General features: G+C 52.6%; 1 protein-coding gene across 1 annotated transcript; it reads right to left on the bottom strand.

Annotated features, from left to right (window-relative positions):
* Positions 1–373: 373 nt before the first annotated feature.
* On the bottom strand, positions 374–27,966 carry ADAMTS15 (ADAM metallopeptidase with thrombospondin type 1 motif 15). The gene is made up of 8 exons (XM_065417075.1): positions 27,001–27,966; positions 13,264–13,396; positions 11,239–11,406; positions 9,585–9,868; positions 8,384–8,561; positions 3,536–3,717; positions 2,474–2,649; positions 374–1,154 (listed from the first exon to the last, which is right to left on the bottom strand). Exons 1-8 carry the CDS (start codon positions 27,964–27,966, stop codon positions 374–376), a joined length of 2,868 nt encoding a protein of 955 aa, XP_065273147.1.

Genomic DNA, 27,966 nt, shown 5'->3' with positions numbered 1-27,966 from the left:
GTCCTTGGTGTTTTGGTGGATCCCGGAGAGCAGTCCCCAGAGACCGATCCTGCCCTCGTTCCTGTCCTTCCCCCTCACGCCCATAGCATCCTCTGGATGGGGAGGGAGCCTGGACAGTTTGGCAGCTTCGAGGTAGATGTTTATTTTACTCCATCTCTGAGCAACCTGTTCTATAACACCACACTGGGCCCCTCTCACATGTGCACGCTCTCGCCCTGCGTACAAGTCCTTTGTCCGCTGATATGCCCTATGTAACAGACCCCTCACCTCAGACAGCTCCCCCTCACCCTCCCCCCAGCTGCTGTTCAGCCTTCAGCCATTTATCTCCAGCCAGAGAGACACCAGGCCTTCTTTGGAAGCAGCGCCCGTGGGGTCAGCACGGCCTCAGGGTGCAGAAGTCCAGCTCCTGAGGCTTCTTCCTGAGGTTGCAGCGATCCCGAGGCAAGAGCTGGCCGGCCCGTGCCGTGCATTTCAACATGCGCCTCTTGAAGCCCCGGCCGCAGGTTTTGGAGCAGGGGGACCAGGGGCTCACCTCCCACGTGGGGCAGGGGTCGCCGCATATCCTGACATCGATGGGCCGCTGGGCAGCATCGCACACGGAGGCCAGTTGGCCGTAGGAGTCGCGACAGTGTACGGAGCGCTTCTGCAGCCCGTTGCCGCAGGAGACGGAACAGGCCTCCCAACCACTGGCTGCCCACTTGTAGGACACACGTTTGTAATTCGGCCTGCCCGGATCCAAGCGGTTGGACATGCTCAGGACGTGGTTGTTGAGCACAGGTGGGCTTTTCCCGTCTTTCCGATAAGAGGACTTGTCGTCTTTGCTCTCCTTGGGCAGGTAGAAGGAGTAGCGCACACGTGGTGGAGTCATCTTCCCCACTGACAGCACCTCCACGGTCAGCGGCTCCTGGATGGGCTTGAAGGCCTGGAGGCTTTCCACCGCCGTGCCCGTCCCACTGTACCGCAGCACGCTGCCCTTCACCATCAGGTCCCTCTCCACAGCTGAGACGATGAAGTGTCCGTTCAGCAGATACTTGCCTTGGCCGTTCTTCAGAGCTAGGTAGTTATCGTCGCTGATGAGGCCCTTGTACCCCCGCTGCCTGATGTCAATGCTGGAGGCTCCTGCTGGGATGGTCACCACAAAGTTGTAGCCGTGCCTGTAAGAGAACAGCAGACAAGCCACCCGGGAGGTGGTGTTAGCACCACTGACATCACTGGGCATGGGCCTTTCATTCATAAGCTGTTGCTCTTAGAGGTGAGACTTGTCCTCTCTAGGGCTGGTGCTTCCCAAACTTCTCCCTCCTAGCTCTGCCAGGGCCCCTCCCCTTGCCTGAACCCGCCTCTGCTAGACCAATAGAGGGACCCCACAGCTCTGCCAATGTGCCTCAGTCCTGACCCACCGTACCCCATTCCAGCCCCGCCAGTGCTCTGCCGCCCTACAGCAGCTCTATAGCTCTGTCCCTGAGACTTTCCCGGCCCTGAAAAATCCCCACAAGAGGTGCTGGACAGACAGCTTCAGGGTAGGCTTCCCTGTCCCCCCAATGGGCCTCAACCCTGACCTGAAGGGGTCACCTCTAGTGATGAGAGAGGAGTTCAGTTTCCATGGGTTTCCTTGGTCCCTCTGCTGAGATGGCTACCAAGGCAGGCAATTGTGGTGCTGAGTCTTTCTGATGTAGACACCTGAGCGCTAGGAACCAGGCGGAGAGCAATCATTCATTTTACACAGTCCACTAGAAAGCCACCGTAAAACCATCCACTCACTCCCAACCTGGGCTGGGTCTGATTCAGAAACCTACAGCTGAAAGGGTCACTGGTCCAGGATCAGCCCCTGAGTCATCTAGTCCAGTGGCTCTCAACCTTTCCCCTTTCAAGAGTCTGATTTGTCTTGTGTAACCCCAAGTTTCACCTCACTTAAAAACTACTTGCTTACAAAACCATACAAAAGTGTCACAGCACCCTCTTACTGAAAACTTGCTTCCTTTCTCATTTTTGCCATATAAAAATAAAAAATCAATTGGAATATAAATACTTCTATTTCTGTGTTTAGTATTTAGAGCAGTATAAACCAGTCATTGTATGAAATTTTAGTTTGTACTGACTTTGCTAGTGCTTTTTATGTAGCTTGTTGTAAAACTAGGCAAATATCTAGATGCATTGATGTACCCCCTAGAAGACCTCTGTGTACCCCCAGGGGTACACGTACCCCTGGTGGAGAGCCACTGATCTAGCATACCCATGTGAGGTTCAACTGTAGACAGTTCACCCCCAGCGCAAGAGACCAGATTGAAACCCCTGAGAGTAGCCTAGAACTTGGAACCTTCTCTTCCAAAGAATCAGGGCCTACCGATGAAGCTAACGGCAGAGCTCCCATCCCTGGAAACAGTACTATTGGTCCCTCCCTTCCATGAGCCCCATGTTTTCTGAGGCCTATTTTATAGGGCACATGGGGAAAGCAGCAGGATCCTCTGGCACTCACATGGGTTTGGTGAACAAGCCCGAGACCTTCTTGCAGCTCTTGTTGTCTCCTCCACACACGCTGCACTTGTCAAACTTCTTCTTGGAGCCCAGCTTGCCGTCGCATCCCGCTTTGATGCATTTGCCCTGGACGCAGACCGAGGTGGATTCGGGCGCGCAGGGAGTGCCATCCACAACCTGAAGTTTACCCGTAGGCAGAGAGAAAGCACAAGCCATCAAGTCACTTTGTGCTCAAGTGAAGATATTTGCCCCACCTGTGCGTGTTCCGCCGGCATTTCAAGAAAGAACTTTTGGGTGCCCATCCGGGACTATCGTAGCCCTACGTGCCAGTGAGCCGGCAGCTGCTCTAAGCTAAGTTGCCTGAGCAGCCCAGTATGGAGGAGGTGTTATGATGGAGGACATAAAACCGCCTTTGCCTCCGTTCCGGGCTGTGCCTTCGAGAGGCACTCGAGAGGTGCTCTTTGACTGCTGACTGCCACGTCTATAACCACATCTCTCTCTCTCTCTCTTTCCTCACATTGAATCCTGAGGGCAGCACCCTGCAAACTAGCAGCTTTGGAGAGTTGATTAACTCTTTGACGGTGTCATGTGCACACCACATTCCCAGTCCCAAATCTGACAGGCGGCCCCGCCCTGTGCATGTGAGCCAGAATCCCCGGGGGGAAGTGTCTAGTTGTTATCCTTTATTCCTGTTCTAGTGCCATAGGCATGCAAGCTGGGATGCTTTACAAACACAGGTCCAGGCATGGGACCAGATCCACAGCCGGTGTAAATTAGCACGGCTCCATTGATTTACACCAGCTGATCTGGCACATGACCTCTCATCTAATCCCCTTTATGCCCCATGATAACACTGATAGCCAAAGAACAGGCTAATTTTTCTTGAATCCCAGCCTCCGGGGCAGTGAATTCTAAACGTCACCCGCTGGGTCAAAAAAAAATCCTTCTGTTCATTCATTTCCAGCTGCCCTTGTGTTTCCCTATAGCCCCTTACCCGATTTCATTTACAATGGCCCCCCTTCCCCCATGGTCCCCGGTTCACACTGTTTGTTCTCCTGCTCACCTTAGGAGCCAACACGTAGAAGTAACCGGTGCCATTAGCTCTGCAGATGAGCTTGCATTTGTCCCGAGGCGAGACTCCCGAGTACTTCGGGACCCAAGAGACGGTGGCGGTGAGCCGGTTGGTGCTGTGATTGTAGCCGTTGAAAGCCTCGCACTGCTCCTCTCGGAAACTCTTTCCTAGCCCTGGAAGGATACAAAGCATGCGTGGGCATTTCACTGGAGAGGACATCCTCAGCTAGGCAGCATCAGCCATACAGTATCACACCATGGAATCTGGGGATGCCCAGGGTCAGATTCTTCTCTCCCTGCAACTGGTTTTACTCCAGTTCTGCTCCACTGACTTAAGTGGAGTCACTCCTGATTTACACGAGTGTGGCTAGGCTCTGGTTCCAAATGTATGGCTGGTCTGAGTTGGTCCCCAACTGGACTATTAAGGATTGTAGGTGTCTGCCAGACTATCTGGCTTTCTGGGTTTACTGAAGCAAATGAAGCTTTGGTGTTGCGATTCGTGAGACATGTTATGTCCTAGACTCAGAGGAAACTTGTCTGACTATTTGTATAGTCAAGGCACCCCCAATGAAGAGATGATACAAGGGAGAGTGGTTTGTGGGGGTACAATAACAGCGGGACAGTATCACCAATGGTGGAGGGTACAGAAAGCCACTTCAAGCCACACTCACAGCTAAGCCAGTGTCAGTTCCAGGGGTAACATCCCACAACCATTGCTCGAAACAACTGCCACCTTTTTACTCCAGGGAGAAATGAAACTGGCAAGACTGTAAAGTCTACGTGCATGGCTCATGTCTTGGCAATCACTGCCTCATATTGCAGGCCATATCTAGTAACGGGGGGGGGGGGGAGGGCACTTGATGTTATTGCAGTCTTTCAGAAATGGGAACAAGATGTGTAATAAAAGATAATACAGCTCTTCACCCAAGGGTCTCAAAGGAGAGTAAATAGTATTATCCCCCTTTTACAGATAGGGAAGCGGTGAGACACAGAGTTGGGCAGTGACTTGCTCAAAGCAACACAGTAAGAATATAAGAATGGCCATACTGGGACAGAGCAATGGTCCATCTAGCCCAGTATCCAGTCTGCTGACAGTTGTCAGTGCCAGATGCTTCAGAGGGAATGGACAGAACAGGGCAATTCTTGAGTGATCCATCCCCTGTCATCCAGTCCCAGCTTCTGGCAGCCAGAGGTTTAGGGACACCCAGAGCATGGGGTTGGATCCCTGACCATCTTGGCTAATAGATATGGATGGACCTATCCTCTGTGAACTTATCTAATTCTTTTTTGAGCCCAGTTATATTTTTGGCCTTCACATCATCCCTTGGCAATGAGTTCCACAGGTTGACTGTGCGTTGTGTGGATAAATACTTCCTTTTGTTTGTTTTAAACCTGCTGCCTATTAATTTCATTGGGTGACCCCTGGTACTTGTGTTATGTGAAGGGGTAAATAATACTTTTTCTGCACACCATTCATGATTTTATAGACCTCTATCCTATCTCCCCTCTACCCCTCCCCCCCACAGTTGTCTCTCTTCTAAGCTAAGGAGTCCCAGTCTTTGGAATCTGTCCTCACAGGGAAGCTGTTCCATGCCTCTGATCATTTTTGTTGCCCTTCTTGGTACCTTTCCCAATTCTAATATCTCTTTTTTGAGATGGGGCCACCAGCACTGCACACAGTATTCAACGTGTGAACATACCATGGACATTCCAAACTATGTTTGTTTATTTTATCTGTGTATTTGGCACTCCTTGCAAGACCTCTGAGCAGTGTGCAATAAAACCTGAAGAAGACATCCGACAGTTAGATTATTAGAAGAGACACAAAGAGACCCTATCCAGGAGATGGCAAGGAAAGAGTTAACCCTCTCTCCTGAGAAGACTACAGAAACTACAGCACACAGCTGCAGCCCCTCAGTGCAGAGATTGTGGCTCCTGTCCATGACTATGCCTGAGCCCAGCTGTGAAGAGTTAGGTAATTCCCCCCAGCACATTACAAGAGACATGTGCGGGGAGAAAACTGGAGTAGCTGGCATTAGGAGTTGGGTCCTGCTGGTGGGAAGGAGGAGGAAAAGTTAAGTGAACAGGCCTTTCCAAATGGATCCACGCTTGAGCTGCACAAATCTTGGTTACTCTCCAGACCTTCTGAATGATTCTGTGAGAAGGCCACGCTCAGAAGACCTTCCAGAGCTTGGGGTATTGGTCTCACACTGTGCAGGGATGTTAGGGGGTTGTTAGATATCTATCTGAAAGGTGTTTTAGACTGCTGCCCATCGCCATGGTATCTGGGCGGCTTCCGCACATAATCAGTAAGAGTAGCAAAGCTCCAAGAGGATTTCATGGCATCTTTGGCAACTCTCCCTTTTTGGGGTCAAAACTCTGCTTGGGGGATGGTGTTTCGGGGGTTGGAAATAGAAAGCAGGGTTTGTATCATCAGGGTCATGGATGGGATCTGCCTTTCTCAAAGTTGTGCAGCGTTTTCTAACGATACTCAGACACTGGATGTGCCTGACCTCCCCTGGAAGACTGTTCCCTAGCCAGAACCCCTCAGCTGACAGTGCTCTGTACCCAGCTCTCAGTGGCTTTGTCATGGGCTTAGTGATCTGCATAGCCCCCAGAAGAGCACAGCTGTTGTGGTGGTGCATAGGGACAGGGCCGGTGGAAGGATGTTTCGCGCCCTAGGTGAAACTTCCACCTTGCGCCCCCCCCGTCCCCGAGCCCCCACCGTGAGGCCCCCCCCCCCGCGGCAGCTCCCCCCGCTCCGCCCTGAGGCACACCCCCCCCGCAGCAGCTCCCCCCTGCCCCGCCTCCTCCCCAAGCACGCCGTCGCTGCTTCACTTCTCCTGCCTCCCAGGCTTGTGGTGCCTACGCTGATTGGCACCGCAAGCCTGGGAGGCGGGAGAAGTGAAGCAGCTCACCCCTGCTCCGCCTCCTCCCCGAACACGCCGTGACTGCTTCACTTCTTCCGCCTCCCAGGCTTGCGGCGCCAATCGGCTTAGGCGCCGCAAGCCTGGGAGGCGCGTGCTCGGGGAGGAGGCAGGGCAGGGGTGAGCTGGGACGGGGAGTTCCCCTGCGTGCCACCCTCCCCCCCCCTTGCTGCAGGCGGCCCTCCCCGCGCTCCACTGCCCCAGCTCCCTCCGCCTAAATGCCAGCGGCGACTGAGGCGGCCAAAGATCCGGCCGTCGCTGCCGAAGAAAATGGCGCCCCCCAAATCCTAGCGCCCTAGGCGACCGCCTAGGTCACCTAAATGGTTGCACTGGCCCTGCCTAGGGACCATCATACGTAGTGACTTTGGAGTGTATAATCTCTCTCTCACACACATGCACTAGCACTATATTCCCCTGCCCTGCAAGCTGGGAAGTCACTTCCACCTATCCAGTGCGTAATATTCTACTGTAGTACCATGGCCAGGCCTGGTTCTCTGGTTGGGTAAGCTGGCGATGCTCTGTTGGCTTCAATAAAACAGGCTGCTGTAAATGACTGCACACAGCAGCAAGGCCAAGGAGAATTGGGCTCACTGTCTCTAGTGAAATTGTCCCTAAACTTTCAAACCTGGCAGTGGTTGCTATGGCGATGCTAGCTACAGCTCGTCGAAAATGTTTGACATTTTTTCCAAAATGTTCTTGCTTATTTTTTGCCAGCTTAAAGTGCTCAGAATGTTCCAGAAAATTGGATTTTTGATTACAGTTATTTTGCGTGCGCGCAAAAAAATTCTGCATATTTTTCACATAGTCTAACTTTAGTTCTGCTGTGCACAGATGAAACAACAGTTGCAGACATCTGTCCGAGCTTTAGTCTCTGATGATGTATTGTTTGCCTTATACTACAGGTGGAGTTAGGTCAGACGTTACCAGCTGCAAATACCACCTCCTAATCAACGTGGGCAAATTAAAAACCCAAACCAGCTATTTTCAGGTGTGGTTAACTTTCCCTTTCTGCCCCATCAGGTTTCGTGGGCCTTTGAATGTTGGCCAGGGCAGAAATACCATGAGAACTGGGATTTTTATGGTATTTCCAGCTCAGCTGGATTGAGTGGAAATAGAGCAGAGAAGGAATGAGCCAAAGTGGGTTCTACTAAAAGACACAAGCGCCCATTAAACCGTTACCTAATTTAGATCTCTCCAGACCCATTGTAAGACTGATATTTAGAGCTGTTTTCTTCACTTCTGGCATGAAAATCCCTTCTGACCGTCTGTTTTCCCTCATTCGCCTGCTCAGTTTTGCAGTCTCAAGAGGTTGAGACACCGCTCTGTTGTTTTTGTATCCGTACTGACCACACACTCAACCTGTGGAACATCTCTCCATCCCATCACAGTGTCTGAGCGCCTCAGTCTTTCGTGTTTTTATTCTCACGACTCCCCTGCGAGGTAGGCAGTGCTGTTGTCCCCATTTCACTGACGGGGCACTGAGGCCCAGAGAGGCTAAGTTACTTGCCCGAGGCCACACACCGAGTCTTTCTCTAGGTACTCTAACCACTGAACTGCCTTCCTCTGGTACCTACTGAAATCTCTAACTTGATTTGCAGACCAGAGAGATCTGTGTCACCTGCAGAAAAGCTGCCAAACTTTTGGGGTCACCTGACCCAAACCTCCATAGCTCCTGAGACTCACACCTCCAAAACCCTCATCCGCCACTAACTTCAGTGACACCTAACAGCACCATTAGCACAACGGAGAACCAACAGCAATGGGACTGAGTGGGATAGCAGGTAGCTGCTTGGGATTGGTGGTTTGCTTGAACATGTACAGCTCTTTGCAAGGCCCAACTGTGCCCATTAGAAACTAGTGCCAGGGCAGGTCTCTGCCCTCCCGGCTGGCCCCATCCCTTGGGGAAGCCTCACCTGACTCAGAACAAAGGTCAAGGTTACAGGAGCGGTATTTGACTCGGACACCTTCGCAGTACTTCCCTCCATTGGCAGGCGCTGGGCTGTTGCACTCGCGCTTGGCTAGCTGGACTCCCCCACCGCAGGTCCGAGAGCACTGCCCGTATGGGGTCCACTTCCCCCAGCTGCCCTCCACCTGCGGGAGAGAGGGTGTTAAGAGGAAAACCCCTTTGCCCTACAACCATGTCTCTTCAAAAGCAGCCCAGCGTGCAATATTTGGGTCCCCTATGGAGGGAATCAGACTCAGATGGGGGTGCCCAGCATTATGCAGAAGGGACTCTACCCTCTATGGCTGCCACACCCAGCATAAGCCATTCACACCTGGTGCCATGAGAAAACACTTGCCAGGCACCAAGAGGAGAGCAGAGCTGCTTCAGAGCGACGTTTTGGGCGTAGCTTTGTCCTGGGGCAAGAGCTAAGTCGAGGGGAGCCTCAGCCCCAGCAACCAGGGCCGCAAGTCCTTTGGAAAAGATAATCATTTGTTTCCTCCTCTTCTCCATCCCCACAAGCGCATTTGCTGTTTATACACCTGCTGGGGACTCAGTTTGGCCTCCCGGGTTACAGATGGGAAGTGGGGGCCTTTCCAATCTAGCTTGCTGACTTTCCGCAGTGCTTGGAATTGGCTGGCCTGTTTGCAACAAGTCAGAGACTTTGCTTATTCGTGGCCAGGTGTTCAAGCAACACAGCCCATCACAGCCAGCATCTTGGATGGCGGCCGTGGAGATGAACTCCTCTCTGAGCCCTCCAAGTGCTCGCTCCGTGGTGAGGCCGCTCCATGAGGAGTACGCTGTGGCTATCCGGTCTGGAGGAGCCCTAGATAACTGCAGCCAGGCCCAGCGCCCTGGGGAAACGGTCACGATGGCTGGGTTTAAGGACGATGATGACTAGCACGCCTGTGCAAGTGGGGAATGGACAAACCCCTTCAACTTCTGGCTGCTTCCCTCCCTGCAGCGGGGTACAGCCCGGTGGCTTTCAGCCATGCCCCTCCCGTGGCCAGCCCCTGGGAGAGCATTGGCACTACGTCGCCTGGTTTCAGTGCACAAAGAACTCTGAGCTACATGTTCTCAGCGTCAGCCCAAGCTGCCTTGCCGGGCTTCACCTTATATACCCCCTGCCCTCCCCACTCACATCCCCCAGCACGGAGCGGTTAGGTACTCACCCTGTACTTACTGATGTTATGCCTCTCGACACACGTGCCCTTCAGGCAGAACCTCCCCTCCCCGCAGCTGGTGCCGTCGGCCCAGGGGAAGTGGCGCGTCTGGCAAACAATCTGACCCCGGGCTTTCCCCGTGCACCAGAGCTTGGTGCAGTATTGCATGTAGGGGCAGGGTTTGGACCCAAGGCCGAAGGCCAGCTCGCACTGCTGGTTGAGGTTGTAGTTGGCCCCAGGGAGGTCCTCCGGCAGCGAGATGGGCTTGATGGGCTGATCCAGCAGGCAGTCCCCTGCGGGGCAGTGAGAGAAATATTAAATGGGAGATACCATTCAACTGACCGGGCATTCAATACATGGTGTTGCTGCACCCAACCCTTGGAGAGCATGCAAAGCAGACGTTCATGGCCGGTGCTGGCAGACCCGTTACTTGGCACCATATAACTTGTGGAACTCACTGCAGCAGGAGGCCAGCAAGTAAAGCTACAGCTGGATTTTCTTCTCTCTTAACAAGGCCTGTGTGATTTTTCTAATCAACAGCATTTGTCGTTTCCGTGGTTTCCATCCAGTTCCTACAGGTACAGGGGTCCATTACACAAAACCTACCAATGCAACTGGCACTGACTAGCAGCTCCATCAGACTGGCCAGTGACCAGCCTCCCTGCTCACTTAGAAGTAACTATTGAGCTTTTGAGATCGGTCTAGGGGATTTAGGCACACGTCTCCCATTAAAGCTGAATGCCCTTGAAAATCTCAGCCAACCCCTCCGGGTCACAAGACATAAGCATGTTGGCCGTGAGTTGTTCAGAGGCGCGTCCCAGGAGAGGGCTGCAGGAGTTGTGTATCGAGCCCTTACGTCATGTAGACCCCACAGCAATGAGCACAATAGAGATGGTGCATGCAGGGGGAGGGGACGTCGGTGGGCAGAGGCAGGTGGACTCTCTAGCCTGACCTGGCTTTGGTTTAGCCAGGTTGAAACCAAGAAACCACTGAGTCCGAGTTAGCCAGGGCCCAAGCTGACCTGCCCTCAGCCGCTATTGACCCCCTGCATGAACGCAGCTTATATGATTTACTGCTTGCCCAAAGTAAACTGTTTAAAAAGGGAGAACCGTGCTGGAGTGTGTGGAGCCGAGGGACGTCCCAGCTCAGCTGTGTGAGGGCTTCAAGGCTGCAGACATCTGGTGTGAGGAGCACAGATGCTTCTCCCCTCCCCACGCCCACATCCCCGTGAGAGGGAAAGGCTCTATTCTTCACACTTAAAGCTCGTGAGCTGCAGGGCCAGTTTTAAACCAGGTCCCAGCGGGCGAAATGGGACTGGTGACCCGCAGCTGGGAGAAGGCGAGATAAAAGCCCGGCTGCACTGACCCAGAGCACTGGGATGGAGCGGATCTCACCACAGAGCAAGCATGGGTCCCGTCATCGGAGTAGGTAGCTACAGGCTCCCAACGCCTGCCCTCGCTGCTTACCCACTTCTCCTCCCCGCAGTGTCTCCACACGTTGTGTCTGAACCCTTGCCAGCTGGATGGCCCCTCTGGGCAGGGATTTTGCCCCTCCATCTGTTTTATTAAGTGCTGCACGCCTTTACGGCACCTTAGACACCGATAACGACGAGCCACCGTCAGCAACGGCAGCCAAGTCCCCCTTCCCAGCATGCCCAGCTCACCGTGCCCACTGTCCAGGAAGTCGGTGATTATGGCGGCACTGCAGGCCGACCAGGGGTTGGCGCGATCGATCTGTATGAGGGTGGGTGACATCATGTGGTTGGTCTTCAGCCTGCCGAAGACTTCCTCACAGACCTTCACGTTGTCGTGGGGCATGTTGAACACGTGTCCTGGAAGAGCAAGAGGGGCCGTTAGTCGTCCCAAGCTGTCGCGCAGCGCTTTTCACCCGTAGATCTCAGAGCAATTCACAACGTCAGTCCCATTATCCCCATTTTACAGCTGAGAAACCTGGGGTACTGAGAAGCCAAGTGACTTGTCTAAGAAGCCTAGGGCAGAGCCAGGAGGAGAAGCCAGGAGGCCCATGTCTGAGCCACAAGGCCATCCTTTCATCACAAGGCAACTTCTCCTTCTCTAGCAGGAGGCTCTGATCTGACCAAGTCTCCTATACGTGGGTAGTGCGCTTAGTCTCAGTTTATATACATATCTGGCTAGTCCCCTAGGATCCAGCAAGCTGCGCCACAGACCGCTGGCACGGACCCTGCTCTAGCTAATGCCACGGAGCCCTCATTTGCTTTGATGACCCACCACACCTATATGAGCCCTGTTGTAACAGCCAAACCACCACTGCCTCAGCAGCTGATGTCTCTCCCCTCCGCCCCTGTGTGATCTTCCCGGATGCTAATGAGTCACATCGCCCCAGATCTTGGCCACTCTGGCTAAGCCAGACGAAAGCCTTTTGCTTGTGGGACTAACAGCTCTGAAATACCTGCAGCCTGGTGGTTAATGGTCTGGGTGTTCTGTCCCCCTGACCTCGGGCTCCACAAGCTCCGTTCCTTGTGTTTAAATCAGATCGCCCTTAAGACGGACAAGTTATAAGCCTGCCAGTGGGGTCTCTGAGCCGGCACTTTGCTGGCCAAAACGCACACCATCTGCTTCATGTATGGATGCGGGTTATTCAGAGAGAAAAGAAGGAAAGGAAGAAAGAAAGAACATTGAAGAGAGAGAGCAATTTCATTGCTCAACCCCCCCAGGGACTGCAAGTGTCTCTGGATTTAGGTGCGTGCCTAATGCATCCCAGCCTTGGTGTGTTATTTCAGGACACCCGAATCCTGGAAACTGAACAAAAGTGGCAATAACAACAACAAAATATAGCTGGGACGCCTGACCCGCCCGCACTGGCCCCACTCGCTTTCCTAGCAGCTGTTTTCCAACAGTTCCTCTCTCACCTCCCAGAAGCGCTGGGAAGAAAGCCTGTGCGTCTCACTTTCTCACCCCGAGGTGGAGTTTCCCCAGAAAGCTGTTCCGGACACTTGGCTATTGTCTAAACTTCCTGAGGCTGCAATTCAGGGTTATTTTAAACATCTCAGGCTTTCCTCCCTCCCCCTTCCCTCCTAATTATGGAGCCATAAACATTAGCAGGTTTGGGATATGGGTTGGGTTTTTTTTTCCCCCCAGGTGGCAACCGCAGCCTGGGGCTCCACGTCTCTGCTGTGGGTTTGGTTAAAGTGGCAGCTTTCTAAGCCACAGAATGATGGATGGAGGCGTTCGCTATTAAAACCAGAAATGGTCTGGTAACTGTTTGAGGGACAACGTGCGAGGCAGAGGCATGAGAACACAGGGAATGAATGGCTTGCCCGGGAAATCGGACACTCGTGCGGGTCATGGAAGCACACCCCCGGTGACGCTAGCATTGTACAGCAAGGGGAACAGAGAGTCAGCAAACTGTACAAGAAAACGCAGTCATGCTGTTATCAGCGGGGCAGCACATTCCAGTGGGCTTGGAATCAGGACTCTGAGTTCTATCCTGACTCTGCCACAGCCTTCCTGTGCGACCTGGGGCATGTCACTTCGCTCCCCTGCACTTCAGATTCCCACTGGGTGCCACGCGCTTTGAGACCTGTGAAGTCGAGGCACGGGGTGGGTCCAGAAAGCCAAATTCTGTTCCCACAAAAGCCACGCCGCAAACAAACGAGGGAGCAGCCCCGAAAGGGGACGGGCGGGCGCTGCCCTGAACTTCAGCCCCTTACCCAGCTCGTGAGCCGTGGTGAAGGCGGATGGCAGCCCGTCGTCCTCGATGACCGAGCAGCTGCGCTTGGGGTCACACATGGTGCCAACGTCGGCCATCCCCAGGGTGTCGCAGGTGGTGGCACCACACAGATCCTGCAGAGAACATGGGGAGAGGACAAATTGGACCAGTTAGTGGTTGGCAAGGATTGCACTGATGCTACAGACCCTGAGACGCCAGCACCAGAGGACCCCTCTGAGATGCCAGCACGTGGCTTTTATTATTGCACTAACTAACCCCTAGAAAACAAGAATGATAGGAGACAACAGGATAGGAACCATACATCCCTGTTTACACTGAGTAGGAGCCAGGAAACCTTTGTGGCTCACTGACCTAAAATACACACAACCTTGGGCTGTCCAGTGCGATGAAATGACACGTTTGGAATTAACCCTGGCATCAGCGATACCATATATGTAACACCTTCCTGAGTCTTCAGTGACACAGATTCCTGACTTCTAAGGCCCCTATAGACAGGGAAGGGGCCCAGCCTAAACACCAGGGGAGGCAGCCTGACTTCTTTTTGTTTCAGAAGGACAAAGGGCCTGACCCAAAGCCCCCTGAAGTCAATGGGAGGGCTCCTGGCTTTGGATCAGACCCAAAGGAAGGAGACAGGTCAGTTTCTCACCTCTCCTTGGCTGTGAGAGGTTGATGGGTCAGTTCCAAAGTCTGTTGAATTCATTGGAAAGGCTCCCATTGACTTCCGTGGGCTTTGGCGCAGGCCCCATGCCAGCGCTGCACTGGGAGCAGGCAGGCAGTCTGAGTTAAACAAGAACTGGCCCCACCTTCACCCGCAATTCAAACGGAAATTGACCTTTTAAGGGCCAGAAGATTATTCCATTCCTTCCCCTCTCCCCTTTCAGTTTCATAGTGGCTCCAGACTGTCTGAGTTCTGGATGGGTCCAGAAGCATTGGAGAACTGTGAACTGGTAGGAGAGTATTTCCAGGGCATAGCAGAAATGGCACAAAGAAGCACCTGATCGCCAGATTCCCAGCCTGATTCTGCGAATCCCAGAGGTTCAGAGGAGCCAGGCTGCAGAGGGATTATCTGAACCAAAGCTGTGAACTGCCTGAGGTTTGTCCAGCGCTAGTCTGTCGGAATGAAACCAAAGCAGGACTAGTCCCTGCCAGAGGATAGCCTGAGGATGCCCTCTGTCGTAGAGTGTCTGTCCGCTCTCACAATGGGTTTCTGCACAATGGGGATATTTTTTAAGCATAGGCAAATATTCTGCACACATGCTTATTGTTATAGGCACAGTGCAGACACATGCATATTCATTTTGATTATTGATTATGTGTATTACTAAAGCGCCTAGAGACCCCAGCTGAGATCAAGACCCCAGAGGGCTAGACACTGTATCAACATAGAGGCAGACATAGCTCCTGCCTCAAAGAGTTTAGAGTCCAAATGCTCCAGACTGCCAAAGGATGGGGAGCCTGGGACAGCTGGGGAAATTGACACAAACACCACGATTTTCAAAAGTGACTGGCGATTCTGAGTGCCCAACTCAAGACACCTTAAACAAGATGTGATTTTTTTCAGAAAGCGCTGAGCATCTGCTCTCTGAATATCAGGTCCCTTTAAGGTGTCTCACATTGGGTCCACAAGAACTGAGACATCCAAAGTCATAAGTAAATCTTGACTGGAGAGATTAAGTGACTTGCCCCAGGTCCTACAGGAAGCCTGTCCTACAGCCCAGGAGTTGAAGTTAGGCCTTCTGTCTCCCTGGCTAGCACCTTAACCACCAGACCAGCCTTCCTCCTTCAAATATGCAAACAGTGCACCAGTTTCCCCTAACATTTGCTTAAACTCCCCTACCCTAAACAAGCTATTTGCAGCTCTCAGCCCTCACAGGTCATTGCAGTTTATCTGTGCACCCCAGACACAGATAGCTCACACAAGCCAGTGAATGGCACGATTCATTCGCCGGAGGAGGAGATGGCACTCTGTGAAGCTTGCAGGGAATGGGCTGCCTTTTTAACCAATGGATTGAACCCTGATAATGATAATCATACTTTGCACCACTCATCCTAAGATCTCAGAGCGCCTTTCCAAGAGGGTAAGTATCATTCTCCCCATTTTACAGATGTGAGGACTGAGGCATAGAGTAGGGAAGTAACAGTGCCGGAAATAGAAGACCTATACCCATGCTCTTGCCACCAGCTGGTGCTGTCTCTCTCTGCCACACCAAAGGAGAACCTTTCAGAAGGAATGAGCGTGGAAGTGGCAGAGGAAGAGAAACGGATGAGGGAGCCGTGCCGGAGATGAAGGATGCAGTTGTGAGACTGTACCTGCTAGGAAGGGTGGTCCAGTGGTTAAAATGCTAATCTGGGGCTCAGGAGAGTGGGGTTTGATTCCTATTTCTGTCACACCTCTATGAGATGGGGGCTTTCTAAACACCTGAGGCAGATAGACTTACGGAAGCAGGTAGGTGGGGAGATTACCCCCAGCCCCAAAGAGAGGAACAAGGGGGTTTCTCTGTCAAACCCAGAACAGCCTTTCATAGAGGAAGCTTCTCCCACTCTGACGAGGTCCTGCTGAAAGGTTCTTTGCAGCTGGGGAAATCTGCAGCCCCCCAGTTAACACCAGAGAGAGGTAAGTTTTATCTCCCAGCTGGAAACCCTGAAGGCACCTAGTTGCTCTCCTTGTAACCCATTCCCCTTCTTTCCCAGGCTGGGAGGTTTAGGTCTGACCCTACTTTTCCCCCTAGTTCCCATGTGACCACACAGACAACGCTGAACAAGACAATAGTGACAGCCACTGAAAGCAGAAGCCCCAAGCAGAGGTTATGCCATTCGCTCTGCTGGAGTTGTTCGGAGCCAGGACTGACCGTGTCTAACAGATGTTGCTTACGGAGACAGAGGCTGGTATATAGACTTCAGCTGGGCAGTGCCATTGCCAGATATAAATTGCTTCCTTATTTTGTAGCTCACAGGCGAAGAGAACCAGTTTGGCTAGCTACATCAGGGCCTGGAATTCCCTTCAACCAGAACACATGCAGTCACGTTAATAGTCTACTACATAACAGAGATAACAGAGACATTGGGGATGCACAGCCACGGGGGGAAGGGAAATTTCCCCTCTGAAAGAACTGCCGTCCAAGCAGGGCACTTGGGTCAGGCCTCCTGGGTTCTTCTCACACCTCTGCCACTGACGAATCACTTAAACCAGAATCTTCACCCTGAGGTGCCTAAAGTCAGACACAGTATTGATTATCTTAGAGCACCCCCAAGCACGCTCGACATTTCACAGGAGACATGATAAGCACGCGCCCTGCCCCAAGGAGCATCCAATCTAAATTCCAGAGGAGGGGTGGGTGTGGAAGGAGCCAGGTTACAAGAGGTGTAACCCCTCTTTCAGAAGTGCTGAGCACCCACAACTCCTGCTGAGGTCAATGGGAACTGCTGGGGCTCAGCGCCTCTGGTGAAACCAGACCAATTATCTGGAGGTCAAAATATGGATTTTGGTACGGCAGTTTGAAGGTTTGGGTCTTTAACCTCTCAGTGCCTCAATTTCCCCATCTGTAAAAGGCAGGTGGTGACCCTTACACACCTGGTATGGAGCGAGTGATGAGAATGCATTCATTAGGGTCAGCTCCTGCATTATTAAAATCTGTGGGAGTTTTGCTATTGTCTGCAAAGGGGGCAGGATTGGGGCCAGAATCCCTGTACGGTGCTTGGACCATCACATTCCTTGAGTGAAAGATCTAGGGTCAATTCTTGGCTCTGCCGCAGACTCTCTGGGTAACCTTGGGCAAGTCACTTAGCGTCTTTCTAGCTCAGTTTCTCATCTGTTAAATAGGGATAACCACACTTCCTTTCTCCCAGCCTTTGTCTGTTCTGTCTATTTCAATGATGAGCTCTTTGAAGGAAGGCCAGGGGATTGTACCTCACTTTATGTCTAAAGAGGGCCCAGCAACAACAGAGCGTAGATCTCTCTTGAGGCCAATAAGTGCTACTGTAATACAAATCATATGGTCAGATAAGTCACTGTTCAAATACATAGTATTAGTGCTACATAAGCACAAAATGTCCTTCCTCCTTTTCCTCACACTCTTCTCTTTCTCCAGAGCTCAAGGGAGAGAGGGAGTTAAGGAGACCTACTGAAGATGACCGATCCCCAATGCCGGCCTCACTCCAGGACTCTCGTATCGGATTCCACTTGACAGCTCCACGAAGTTTTTCCCTTCTAGGCAGCCCTGGACTCTCCTTTGAAGTGCCCCCACAGGGGAGAGTCTGGCAACAGAAGTAACTGCCTGGAATTTACACGCTGACATTTCATTTGTTTGTGAAGAGCCGAGCATCATTTTTCACCCCTTTATCATCTTCTGAGATCAAGGTGGGAAACGCAGGAATCCAGGAGAGGATGTGCTCACAGGACAGGCTGCGGGAAGGGGCAGGGAATCTCTCCCACCTTAAATATGGATGGGATCAAGCTACAATAGGTGGGTCTTTGGGGTGCTACCACATGATAAATGAGAGTGATTCATGATGCGTTCCTGTCCAGGCCAATAGCAAAAAAATATTTAATAAGTTCATGGAGGACAGGTCCATCAATGGCTATTAGCCAAGATGGTCAGGGACACAGCCCGGTGCTGACTGCCAGATGCTGGGACTGAACAACAGGGGAGGGATCAGTTAATAATTGCTCTGTTCTATTCATTCCCTCTGGGGCACCTGGCATTGGCCACTGTCGGAAGTCAGGATACTGGGCTAGCTGGACCATTGGTCTGACCCAGCATGGCCATTCTTATGCTGTGTAATCGCACAAGAGAGGCTGAGGTGGTCTCCAAACTGAAGTTCCTATAAGAATCCAAACCGTTGGGGGCTTATTCAAGGTTCGTCCATCAATAAATACCAACGTCAGCAACTTCAGAGGGTTCTGGCCCTGCCCCGCTGGCTTTAGTAGCAAGCACGTGGCTGAGAATTCATGAAATACTTTGAAAACATCAGGGTAATAACCTGTGGGGAAAGGGCTGGCCTTTGCATAGTAAAGAAGCAAGCCTTTCACGACTGAAGAACTGGACAGACAAACCAGCACTTGTCTGCGTGTGAAATGAATGCGATGGGCTCACCCTGGTCCCTCGTGAGAACATATCGGCATCACAAAGCCATCACGCACTTTGACACAACTGGTGACAAGGAGAGGACCACAACTCGGATATCAGAGATAAGATGGCAGAGCTGCCCTGGGAGCCCATGGAAGGATTAGGAGGGGTTGCTGCAGATTAGGGTTGAGGGGCATTGGCAGAGCTGAGTGGGAGTCCCAGGAAGGAGGTGCACCCTTAAAGTGCATGGACAGAGCTGGGGGAGTGGAAGCCTGATCTGGTTTATTTGATCTTTGAAGCTTAAAGACACAATTGGGCAGGGAGCAAACTGGCGGCTTATCTCCAGGGCCTGGCCCAGGCAGGAGGCTCCTACAGCTTTCTTCCCTTGACTGCTGAGGGCTGTAGCTCATATGTCTTGAGGGAAATCTCTCTTTCTCTGACAGGCAGGTTACAAGAGGGCACCCAGCAAATCCATCACCGAGATAGCCCTGATGGCTGCTGAGGAATTCAGGAGAGCTGGCTTAACCGCTCTGTCTCTGTTGTTCTCCAAGGGGCAGCCCTAGTTTGTGGGGGCCTATGTGCAGCGAGATACCCAGTTTCCTCCCCACCTGTTGCAGTGGCCTGTAGTGCTGTGGTGAGTCAGTTCTTGGCGACGGGGCCCTGTTGGATTCCACAGGCCTAAGGCCAACAGTCTCTCCGTCATGTGTGGGCAGCACCACCATTGCATGAACTCCTGACCACTGACTTCAGAGGCAGTCATGCCCATGCCTCTGCCAGGATGGCCAGGCCCCTGTATCCTGCCCGCCAGGGATGGACATCGATCTCAACTCCTCAGACAGACTGGCTCTACGCTGCCCTTGCAGCTGTCCCTGGCTCCGGAAGATCAGCAGCATGACTTGCCTATGTGCCAGGTGGGCATCACGGCAATGCGTAGGAACACCCGCGCACGTCCCATCATTCAGTGCTTTGGACGTTCACGGCTGATGCTGTCAAAGCACTTTAACAAACCACCAGGGAAATAATCTTCATACCCCCTGGTATTATAAGCCTCACTTTACACTGGAGCCCAGATAGGGTAAGTGACCTGCTTTAGTCAGTGGCACAGCTAGAAATAGAAGCCAGGAGTCCTAGCCTGCCCTCTGCAAGTCCTAGCCTGCCCCCCCGCCTTGAGAGGTGAGTGGTTCATCTCCAGCAGGGGGGGAGCCCTGGTCTGATCTACTAACTGCTAGACAGCACTGCTGCTGACCTGGCTTTCCCACGAGGGACAGAGGGTACTTAGCTTAGTCTAATGTAATCTGGTTTTGATAAAGTAGGATTGTCTGTTGCCAAGCAAGTCGGATCTCTGTGATCTCGCTCCTATTTTATGCCCTTTAACTTTCCATCTCACTCTTTCTGTTTTTACATTTTTTGTTAAATCTTGTCCAAGAGAAACAGTGAGCAGCATGAGGACCATGGAGCCTGACTGCTTTCACTCATGCTGGTGCAAACCAGGAGTAACCCTGCTGAAATCAACAGAGCCACACCTGTCTAGAACTAAGGTAAGCGAGACCAGAACCAGACCCTCTGAAATCCAAAGTGTCAGGGCCTGGATTCTGTTGGGGGAGGGAGGGAAAGCCCCATCGCCATTTCCGGGGAGCATTGAGGGCTGCAGGTCTGGGTGTTCACAGCCTGAAGGAGGTATGAGTCTGTTCATTATTGCATTGCTTCTGAACAGCACCCCTGGAAGGATGGTCCAGTGGTTAGGATGCTAGCCGGAGACCTAGGTTCAAGTCCCTGCTCTGCCTCCGACATCTTGTGAGTCACTTAACTGTTCTGTGACTCAGTTTCCCCATCTGTAAAAACGGGAATAAAAGCACTTCCCTACTGCATAGGAGTGTTCCGAGGATAAATTCGTTAGAGGGTATGAGGCACTCAGGTACCATGCTAGCAGGGGCCAGATAAATGCCTTAGATAAATATAGGGGAAATATGCATGTTCGCGAAGGCTGCAGCAGCAGCATCCAATGGATGAGGCACTAGACGGGGAGTCAGGAGACACAGACGTACCGTGGGACCCTTTTCAGTTCACTTCCCCTCTCTGCGGCTTAACCTCCTCATCTGTACAATGGGATACGGATACTGACCTTCCCTTTGTAAAGTGCCTGGAGCTCTATGCCAGGAAACTACTAGTCAGGGCAGAGTTGTAGTAGTATCAGTACAGGTAAGGGCTGATGCCTCAAACTGGCCAGGCAAAGCCAAATGCTGGGCCCCTTCTGTGAAGGAGCCAGTGCTGAGCTGAAGATGGCCTCGTGTTTACAGAGCAACCATTTATTCCCGGTTCTAGGCTCATCTGCTCCCTCCTGGGACCGAGTATCAAAGCAGCCCTTGGCTGCAGTTTAGGTAAGTCTGCTTGAGTATCTGCCACAGGCAGAGCCACTGAGGGCAAATGGCCTTGGTTAAAAGGGGCGAGGGTGCCGTGGGAACACACCGGGAAGAACCCGGCCTTCGGAGTCTCATTGCTCTTTTAAGAGTTCCTGTTTCCTTGCTGGCTGAGAGCGCTCTTGGCTCCCTGCCGAACACCTGCACTGACACACTGACCCACTTACTGCTGCGAACCTTGTCCGCTGACTGCAGGGATAGATTAACAAGCAGCTCTTACCCGGCCCTCCTTTAACCTCTGGGCCTGGGTTCAAATCTGAACCTCAGCCTCCTGGTGCCATTCCCCTTTGAAATGCCAGATGGCAGCGCCACACCCACCTGCCGTGCCCCTCACCCCCACCGAGAATCCCTCCTCCAGCCACGCTGGAGGTCCAGCCAGCTCCCAAACCTGGCTCGGAAAGGTCAGCGAAGGGCCACAGAGTGAGGGGAGGAGTCCTTCAAAGAGGAGTCAGCAGAGTACGAGATTCCAAAACATGGGATTGGGGATGTGTCTGGGGGCTCCCAGAGTAACAATGGGATAACATCTCCTCTGTACGGGGAGAGACTCTACAAAGAGCAGATGGGGACGAAGAACAGAGGAGAGAGGGAGAAAAGAGAGAGGGGCAATTAGGAGGAGACAGGGTTACAGGTCGTGGGGAAGGGAAGGAAATAGGGGGAGTAAATGGGAAGAACAAAAGAGAAAAGGGAGTGTGAGTTTGCAATGCAAAGGGCCTGACCCTCCACAGCCTCGTGTCAGCATTGACACTTGTGCAATGAGTGGGTGTGAAATTGCACCACTGGTGCAAGCGTGGAGACTCCTGGCCTCACAGCATTTTGCACCCACCTTGCTCAGGTGCAAGACAGGAGAGGACCAAGCCCAAAATGTGCATATTCCTAAACGCAGGAAGATTTTGCAGTAGCAGCACAAGGGCAGATTGTTATTGGGACTACGGGGAAGAGGCAGGAGCTATGTACTACGGGGATAGCAATTTATAGATGCCTAGATAGGCAGACTACATGTTGGAAAGAGGTAGCAGGAAGAATCCAAAGCAAGAAGATTCAAACAAATCCAAAACAAACTATTCCTTCCCTAAAACAGTCTCCTTTCCTACCTGAATCCTCAGAGATCTTAAGGCTAATGGATTCTTTAGGCTCATCTAATCTGATCTTCTGCATAGCACATGCCAGAGAATTTCCCCAGAGATTCCAGCATCAAGCAATGTAACATGATTCCACCAAAACTCGAGAGGGGGCTGAAAGCATCCGAGCCTGGATTAGGGAGAGCTTTCCCATCCCACTGGAAGCCAGGAAAATGCTAACCGCATACGCAAGTGTCACCCATTTAAAATCCCCTCAGATCTGGCTATGATGGGAAAGGGTGGAAGGTGGAAACAGCCCAGTTACAGCTGCTGCGTCCAATGGGATTTGCAGAATGTTCACAGATAAGTCATGGTCATTATTTCACTTCGTCTTGGCTATGCTGAAAATGATACTAGTACCGGTCCAAGAATGGGATTTTACAGTAAACTAAGACCTTGCCTGTCACGCCAGCGCCCTGCCTGATCCAGACACAGCTCTCCTGGTCTGGCTCTGCCCACTGGTCCTTTACAAGGTGATAATACTTTGCTCCAACAGCCCTCTCATTGCGAGGCCCCGAGCCTCACCATAACCCTGTATTTCCAGCCGCTTCACAAATAGGGAAACTGGCGCACAGAGAGATGAAGTATCTCGTCCGGGGTGACACAGAGTCAATGGCAGAGCAAGGCAAGAGAACCTATCCTTCCCAGCTAGACCGTTCTCTGCCCCTGCCAAGCTGCGCTCGTGGGAGATGAAACAGACACAGCCAGCGTGCTGCCCACACTCCTTTCTCAAACATCACGGAGGGTCGCCAGGGGTCTACATGCTTCTTTTTGATTTGCCCACCGCCGTGAGATGATGAACTGGGCAGCAGAGGTGTTCCGCCATCTGAATCCAATAGCTCCTGAGCTAATGGAGTATAGAATAAGAATTCCCCCTCTCCTCCTCCTTTCTAAGGTAGGTAGCTCTGTGCATGAGGGCGTTCACTTTCTAAGGAGGGGTATTTCTTCTCCGTCCCTTCCTAGACTTTCCTAGCCCCCTCCATTGTGTGGGTGTTGGAGAACAGCCTACACGAACTGTCATTGCCGCAACTGGGCAGGCTCGACAGAGATGCCACCATCTCCACGTAGGGCCCAAGCAGTTGCCTCTCACCAGCCAAGCATGGTGACTGTGGTCCCATCTCCCGTGGGGTCCATAATCCCATATGATACTCAACTTTCTCCTTGTCCCCCCTAAAGCAACTCAGGATTATGCAACCACTCACTGCTGCCCCATTGGATTTCTCCTTCCAGGCTTGGCCGCCTCCCCAGTGATTCATAATCCGTGTCTTTCCAGATGCTTTGCAGGTTGGCTGCAGGGAACCTTGCAGCAGTTGTGTCAAGCACTCAGAGGATGGAACTTCCTCCCTCCTCAGCTGCATGTTTTCTAAGCTCCCTACCCTTGCGTCCATGGGTAATGGAATTCTATACCCTCTCCTGCCTCTGATGCACAGCAGTAAAGGGAACAGCTGTTTGGCAAAGCCAGCCATTTAACGACAGTAGATATTTTAAGAACTTCCATGGTCATCGTTGGCAGATGTCAAGCCGGACAAAGCTGCAGAGCATCAGTTTCCGGATGGTTGTAAATGCAGCCAAGTTACTGGACGCCGCTTGCAGACCCATTCTCCATTCCGTAGGTGCAGTCACAAGGGGCAGCTGTGCATCTTAACGCCGTATGCTCCAATGGCCCCTTATTCAAGCACCAGCTAAAGTGGGAAGATCGAGATCTCTTGCTCACACTTGCTTGGCAGACCTGAATTGGCCAGATGCACAGAATGAGTCCACCAAGGACATATCCGCAATCCAGAGCAACTGACATCATAGAAAACAAGGCTGTGCGAGAGCGCCTGATGCCAGATTGAGAAAGGACAACTCCATCTATAAGCGACTTGCTGACTACAACTGGAAACTGCCTATCAATTGGCCTTTAAACGAAATAAAAGTTAAGGGTTTATGTAACAGCCTTTTGGCAGGGAGATAAACTCTTGGGTCCCAGGAGACCACAGATGGACGAGTTCAGGGAAGGCAGATGTCTGTGTTGATCATGTGCCCTTGCATTGGGGTTTCAGGAATGGACGGTTTTGTCATGCGTAAAAAATGCAGCCAATGTGGCAGCACGTGCATGTTTAAGGCCAATCTCATCCCTGGTGTAACTCCAATGACCTCAACAGGTTTCTGCCGGGGTGAATCTGGCCCATTAGGGGACAGTGTCAACATGCTGCCTGTTCTTGCACCAATCGTAAACCAGGCAGGGCCTGAAGCAAAGCCCAGTTGAAGCGGTTGACTTCAGCAGGCTTTGGATCAGGCCGTCTGCCTTTGTTCCCATTTAAAGAGATTCATGTCCAGCTAAAGGACGTGGTCTGAGGAGATGAATTTCCATCGCTGAAATTGTCACTGGTTGGGTTGCTACCATTCCAGGGTAGATCAGAGGTCGCTAGTTGTTGTCACAGGTCTGTGGTGCTCATATCATGTTGATCATTAAGTCTTGTGGTGATCAATAGCCTTTCCTTCCATGAATGCCTTACTAGGATGCAAGTTACGGAAATGCCCCCACAGCTTCCGCTCCGGAATCGAATTCCCCAGAATAAAGAGAGCAGGTTGGCAGGGAGGTAGAGAAAAGAGAATTGAAGAATCACTGTCACTATTCTATGAGCTTTTTCCCTATTGTCCAACCCACCCTAGCTGATTGCCATGATATCGTGTATTTGTAGACACTTCCTCTCTTTCTGACTAGCCTCTTTCTCCTGCCTGACATCTTCCGTCGGTGATTTCCAAATTCAGCAAGTAACATCTCACCCCATTAATGTCTATAGCCACACGGTATCACGGTCACTGACCTAAATCCGGGTCCCACTGAAGCCAGTGGCAAAGTTCCCATTGCTTTCAACCAACAGGATGAGGATTTGATCCACTGAGCCAGATTCTGTCCTGGTTTACACACTGTGTAGGAACTGCAGAGGGGTAGCTGAGAGTACAATCTAGCCTATGTCCGTCTGAAGGCCCAGGTAGGTAATTGGAGGTGATTAGTTAAGTCTGTCAATAGCACTCATCACTGTAGCAGAAAGGAGAAAGCTTCAATATACACATAAGCATCCGAGCAGCAATGTGATGTGATTCAGCAAACAGCAGCCATGGGAAAGGGAGTGCAAAGCCCAGAGTGCTTTAACGAGTTGGGGTGAAGTATTCTGAGTATTTTAAGGGGCAAATATCAAACTTGATGTGTGCAAGCATTTCCCATGGAGAGAAGTGGGATTCCTCCCAGGGACTGAAGGCAGTCAGGAGCCCAGAGGCTGTCTGAGTGTGGCAGAGTTTCTCCAAGGAAGTTTCAAGCATGTCATCTGTTTGCATCCAGTCCGAGCGGGCGGTGACTGAAAGTCACTCGTTCCCATCTGCTGGCTGTTTAGGGGCCCATGCCAAGTGAGCTGCCGCTCTCGGTCTTGTTCCCATTGCACAGTTAACCATGCGGCAAAATAATCATCCCAAACAGCATTGACATTGGCACCATTGCTGGCGGCATCAGCTGAGTCCAAGGACTGAATGAGGCAAAGAGAAAGAAACACATCAAGTCTAATGCTTCTCTCTCTCAGCGGAGCCTCAGAGGGTCTCCCTCCAGACCACAGGAGCAGGGGCTGTGGGGAAGCCATCTCCACTGCTGCCTGTGCCGTACTTGTTCTGTGGACAGAGAGAGGACTCCAGCCTGCAGGGATCTGACACCTTTCACCAGCACTAAATTCACTCAGGACCAATGGAGGAGAGAGAGTTCCAGGTTCTCATGGGGCTCTTCAAGCGAATGAGTCAGAGGAAGTGTGAAGCTGGGAGAGGCTCTCTCTTCGGCAGGTGCAATGCGCGGCACCGGCTCCAGGCCTGAGCTTTCCAGCTACTCCCAGCTGAGGAGGAAGGCTCGGAAACCAGGGCCGGATGCTTGCTCTGCTTCTGAGGCTGTCCTCAGATGGACTCGAGCGGATTGCAAAGAGAATCATAGACTATTAGGGTTGGAAGGGACCTCAGGAGGTCATCTAGTCCAACCCCCTGCTCAAAGCAGGACCAAGCCCCAGACAGATTTTTGCCCCAGATCCCTAAATGGCCCCCTCAAGGATTGAACTCACAACCCTGGGTTTAGCAGGCCAATGCTCAAACCACTGAGCTATCCCTCCCCCCATGAGCTATCCCTCCCCCCAAGTTCCTGTGCCCTGTCGGGAACCCCAGTGTGACCCCAACTCTGCTGTTTTGTATCAGAGACTCAGGAGCTGTGATAGATACTAGTGCTGGGCGTGGGGGGTCTCCTTCCTGTCCGATATAAAATACCTGCAAACTGGAAGCGCTGGGTGGCTGGTGAAAATGCACCACGGAGAAATTAGTGACCATGAACGGTTTGCTGGCCGCACTCAGCCTGTGACAGTGATTTTTCTGGGCTGTTGTTCAGAAGGTATTCCACGCATGCCATGCATCCAGCAGAAGCCCTGGGCTGCCCTATCGTTCTAATTCGACCCTCCGCCCTCACCATCATCTTTGCCCTCCCAGCCCGAGTTCGGGCCCTTGAAGAAATCCGTAACTGGCTGTGTGGGAGGAGGGTTGTTATTCAGCATTCCCCCTGCCTTTGGAACTGTGAATCAAGCTAATGACCCAGATCCACACGCACAGCTCTGCTGGAATAGCTTGAGCTGCCTTACATTTCATCATTAGAGCGCCTCCTACTGGCCATGGGGCGCACCCTCCGATTCAATGCTAAATCCACGCTAGTGGTTCCCATCACTCAGCGCTTTCTGGGAGGTTGTAGCTGGGGGAGACGGGACCGTATTGGCAAGAGCAACCAGAATAGAAATACTGTAAGTTAAGTGACATTGCAAAATCCAGCCTGCGCTTTTGCGCATGCCTCAACCCGGCCTGCCTTTGCTAGGACAATCTAGCTCTCACCTGAGCAGCTGCAGGGTTGACAGCGGAACGGGGCTTGCTTTGCGCAATCCGCGCCAGAGTGAATTGAGCTTTGGCAGGAGGGGGAAAGGGGCAACTTTGCAGAAAGGGCGCAGTGCTGCGTTTGGCCAAGGGCCGTGTCCCAGCCAGTGCCAGGGAAGGAAAGCCTGGCCCGCTGCCCCCCACTCCTGCGACGCCTCCCCTCCCTGCGCGCGGACCCCAGACCCACCTGCTTGGTGAAGAGGATGGCGGTGTCCCAGTACTCGGGGTGCTTGTCGCTCACTTTGTTCCACTTCTTCTGCCAAGCGCAGAAGTTCCGCAAGGTGAGCGCCGCGTTCCCGGTGACCTTGGGCCCCTTGTCATCCTGGCCGATGACCAGGAACTTGACCACCGCGATGTTGATGGGGTTGAGGATGCTGGGGTGCTTGTAGAGCCTGGCCGCCGTGGCCATGAGGGTGAGCAGGTAGTGCTTCAAGTCAGCCCCGTGGAACTTCACCATGGACTCGTCCGCCACCACCAGCGTCTCCACGTACCTGGGGATGGAGACGAAGCGCTTGGAGCGGCCGCTCTTCCTGGGCAGCCTGGTCTCGTTCAGCTGCTTCTTCCGCTGCTGCTGGGAGCCTTTGTATTTCTCCAGAGCTTGAAGGATGGCCGGGTTCAAGCTGGAGCCCACGCCGCACCTGGAGGTGGGGTCTCCGGCTTGGATAGGCGCGCTCCTGCGCTGCAAGAGGTGCTCCCCCTGGCTGTTCCTCAGCGCCCCGTTCCCGGTGTCATTCCGGAGCGGGCTGATGAGATATTCAGCCCCTCGGTACCCGAAAGCCCCCCGGAGCCCCCCGCAGAGGCTGAGGGCTGCGAAGGATTCCCGGTCGGAGTTGACATCTCCGGAGTAGAAGCAGTGCCTGAGGTCGGGGCGCTCCCTGGCCGCGCTGGGGGATGCGCCCAGGTAGTGGATGGCGAAGGCGGGCGCAATGAACTGCGCGTCTGGAGTCAGGTTCAAGTAGAAATCCTCCTGGAAAGCGGTGATCTGGAAAATCACCCCCTGGGGGCTGGGCTCCTCCGGGCCCCTTTTGAAATATTGCCGGCCATTGATGTCCGGGTCTAAGCGGAGCGGGGTCACGATCTCGCTCTCCAGGGGGGAGCAGAGCGAGGGCAGGACAGCTAGGCACAGCCCAGAGATGGCCAGCAGCAGCAGCAT

Source organism: Emys orbicularis, chromosome 15 (genome assembly GCF_028017835.1).
Source record: "Emys orbicularis isolate rEmyOrb1 chromosome 15, rEmyOrb1.hap1, whole genome shotgun sequence".
Classification (NCBI taxonomy): domain Eukaryota; kingdom Metazoa; phylum Chordata; order Testudines; family Emydidae; genus Emys; species Emys orbicularis.
The sequence above is the reverse complement of the archived record's forward strand: the minus strand, read 5'-3'. Positions and strand labels throughout refer to the sequence as shown.